Source organism: Protomyctophum parallelum (genome assembly GCF_964188405.1).
Source record: "Protomyctophum parallelum genome assembly, chromosome: 1".
NCBI classification, from domain to species: Eukaryota; Metazoa; Chordata; class Actinopteri; order Myctophiformes; family Myctophidae; genus Protomyctophum; species Protomyctophum parallelum.
In genome coordinates, this window is record NC_139697.1 from 93363400 (window position 1) to 93365996 (window position 2597).

Consider the following 2597-nt stretch of genomic DNA (forward strand, 5'->3'; position numbering starts at 1 on the left):
ATTACAAAACATACATTATCTAATATTGCAAAGGTTTTTATACATTTGCAAACTTGTGAAATGGGACATTCTGCATAATGAGTCCTTTCTACCTTTGGTAGTTTAAGAACTTTTGATAATGACACTTTTACGCACATTAATATTACTCACACCAGTGATCCTTAACATTTTTAATTTCAAGGACGTCCAGTTTGATGCATTAACCCACAGACCCCCTCCCTATTATTAGTAGGCCTACTATATTACTATTTTGATTGTATAAAATCCCCACACTCCCATTTACACTGTAAAAGTGTTAATTGAATTCTGAGAGCGTACACACAAGGTTCCATTTGTACACTCTCAGATTTACAGACCCATAAGGTTCCATTTGGTTCCATTTGTAAACTCTCAGATTTACAGACCCATAAGGGTCCATTTGGTTCCATTTGTACAATCTCAAAGTTAGATGATTTCATAGTTATTAGGTTCCTATAATTATTATGACATCCTTTAGCTGGGGACCCCCCCGTAACCCCACTCAAGGCATCGGCTTCCCTGACCGATAGGTTGGCCAATCGGCTTTGCGGACTGTCTAACCTTTGCATGACGTTTGTCCCGCTTACCCCAATATAGCTAATGGTGTGTGCAATGACATGCCATACTACTTCCTACTTTCTCTGAGCAATTAGACTATTTACGTGAAGCTGTAAGACATCTCACACTTTCCGGCGAACATGTCCATGCCAGTTCTCCTGCTGAAGGAAGGGACCGACACGTCCCAGGGCATCCCCCAGCTCGTCAGCAACATCAACGCCTGCCAGGTGGTCGCCGAGGCGGTCCGGACCACCCTGGGGCCCCGAGGCTATGACAAGCTCATCGTGGACAACCGGGGAGTGGCCACCATCTCCAACGACGGCGCCACCATCCTGAAGCTGCTGGAGGTGGTGCACCCGGCCGCCAAGACCCTGGTGGACATCGCCCGCTCCCAGGACGCCGAGGTGGGCGACGGCACCACCTCCGTCACCCTGCTCGCCGCCGAGCTGCTGAAGCAGTCCAAGTCGTACCTGGAGGATGGCCTGCACCCGCAGGTCATCATCAAGTCGTACCGCGCGGCCACCGCCCTGGCCGTCGCCAAGATCAAGGAGATCGCCGTCACGGTCAAGAAGGACGACCGGCTGGAGCAGCGGCGGCTGCTGGAGAAGTGCGCGGCCACCGCCATGAACTCCAAGCTCATCGCCAACCAGAAGGAGTTCTTCTCCAAGATGGTGGTGGACGCTGTCCTGTCCCTGGACGAGCTGCTGCCCCTGAAGATGATCGGCATCAAGAAGGTCCAGGGCGGCGCCCTGGAGGACTCCCAGCTGGTGGATGGCGTGGCCTTCAAGAAGACCTTCTCCTACGCCGGCTTCGAGATGCAGCCCAAGCACTATGAGAAGCCCAAGATCGCCCTGCTCAACGTGGAGCTGGAGCTCAAGGCCGAGAGGGAGAACGCAGAGGTGCGCGTCCAGTCGGTCGGCGAGTACCAGGCCATCGTGGAGGCGGAGTGGAACATCCTGTACGAGAAGCTGGAGCGCATCCACAACTCCGGCGCCAAGGTGGTGCTGTCCAAGCTGGCCATCGGTGACGTGGCCACGCAGTACTTCGCTGACAGGGACATGTTCTGCGCCGGCCGCGTCCAGGACGAGGACCTCAAGAGGACCGTGATGGCGTGCGGCGGCGCCATCCAGACGTCGGTGGGCGTCATGACGGACCAGGTGCTGGGACAGTGCGAGCTCTTCGAGGAGGTCCAGGTGGGCGGCGAGCGCTACAACGTCTTCCGGGGCTGCCCCAACGCCAAGACGTGCACCATCATCCTGCGGGGCGGCGCGCAGCAGTTCATGGAGGAGACGGAGCGCTCGCTGCACGACGCCATCATGATCGCGCGCCGCGCCATCAAGAACGACTCCATCGTGGCAGGCGGCGGGGCCATCGAGATGGAGCTGTCCAAGTACCTGCGGGACCACTCGCGCACCATCCCGGGCAAGCAGCAGCTGCTGATCGGCGCCTATGCCAAGGCCCTGGAGATCATCCCTCGGCAGCTGTGCGACAACGCCGGCTTCGACGCCACCAACGTGCTCAACGAGCTGCGCGCCAAGCACGCCCAGGCGGGCGGCGGCGGCACGTGGTACGGCGTGGACGTCAACTGCGGCGAGATCGCCGACAACTTCGCGGCGTGCGTCTGGGAGCCGGCGATCGTCCGCATCAACGCGCTGACGGCGGCGTCCGAGGCCGCCTGCCTCATCCTGTCCGTGGACGAGACCATCAAGAGCCCCCGCAATGTGGTGGAGGCGCCGCGGGGCAGGGGCCGCGGGAGATAAAACGTAAGTTCAAATGATAACGTGTGTAAAATTGTAGAAAAGATATATATATTTAAAAAAATCACACCTGTGAGAAGTGAGGGGAGCTCTTATAAATCATCACATTCCGTGCTCAGCCAAGAAAATCATCACATTCCGTGGTACACACAGACACACCTAAGCTGGGCATAGCAGAGGCTAGCGCCCCTCAAAAACTATTTTATTTCCTATAAAACTTTTAGAAATGACGTAACTGATATCAATAGATGGGAACTAGTTCCG

General features: G+C 55.9%; 1 protein-coding gene across 1 annotated transcript; it reads left to right on the plus strand.

Annotated features, from left to right (window-relative positions):
- Window positions 1–716: 716 nt before the first annotated feature.
- On the plus strand, window positions 717–2336 carry LOC310875536 (T-complex protein 1 subunit eta-like; the record flags this gene model as incomplete). Its single annotated transcript, XM_083788809.1, has 1 exon — window positions 717–2336. One exon carries the CDS (start codon window positions 717–719, stop codon window positions 2334–2336), a length of 1620 nt encoding a protein of 539 aa, XP_083644935.1.
- Window positions 2337–2597: the final 261 nt, after the last annotated feature.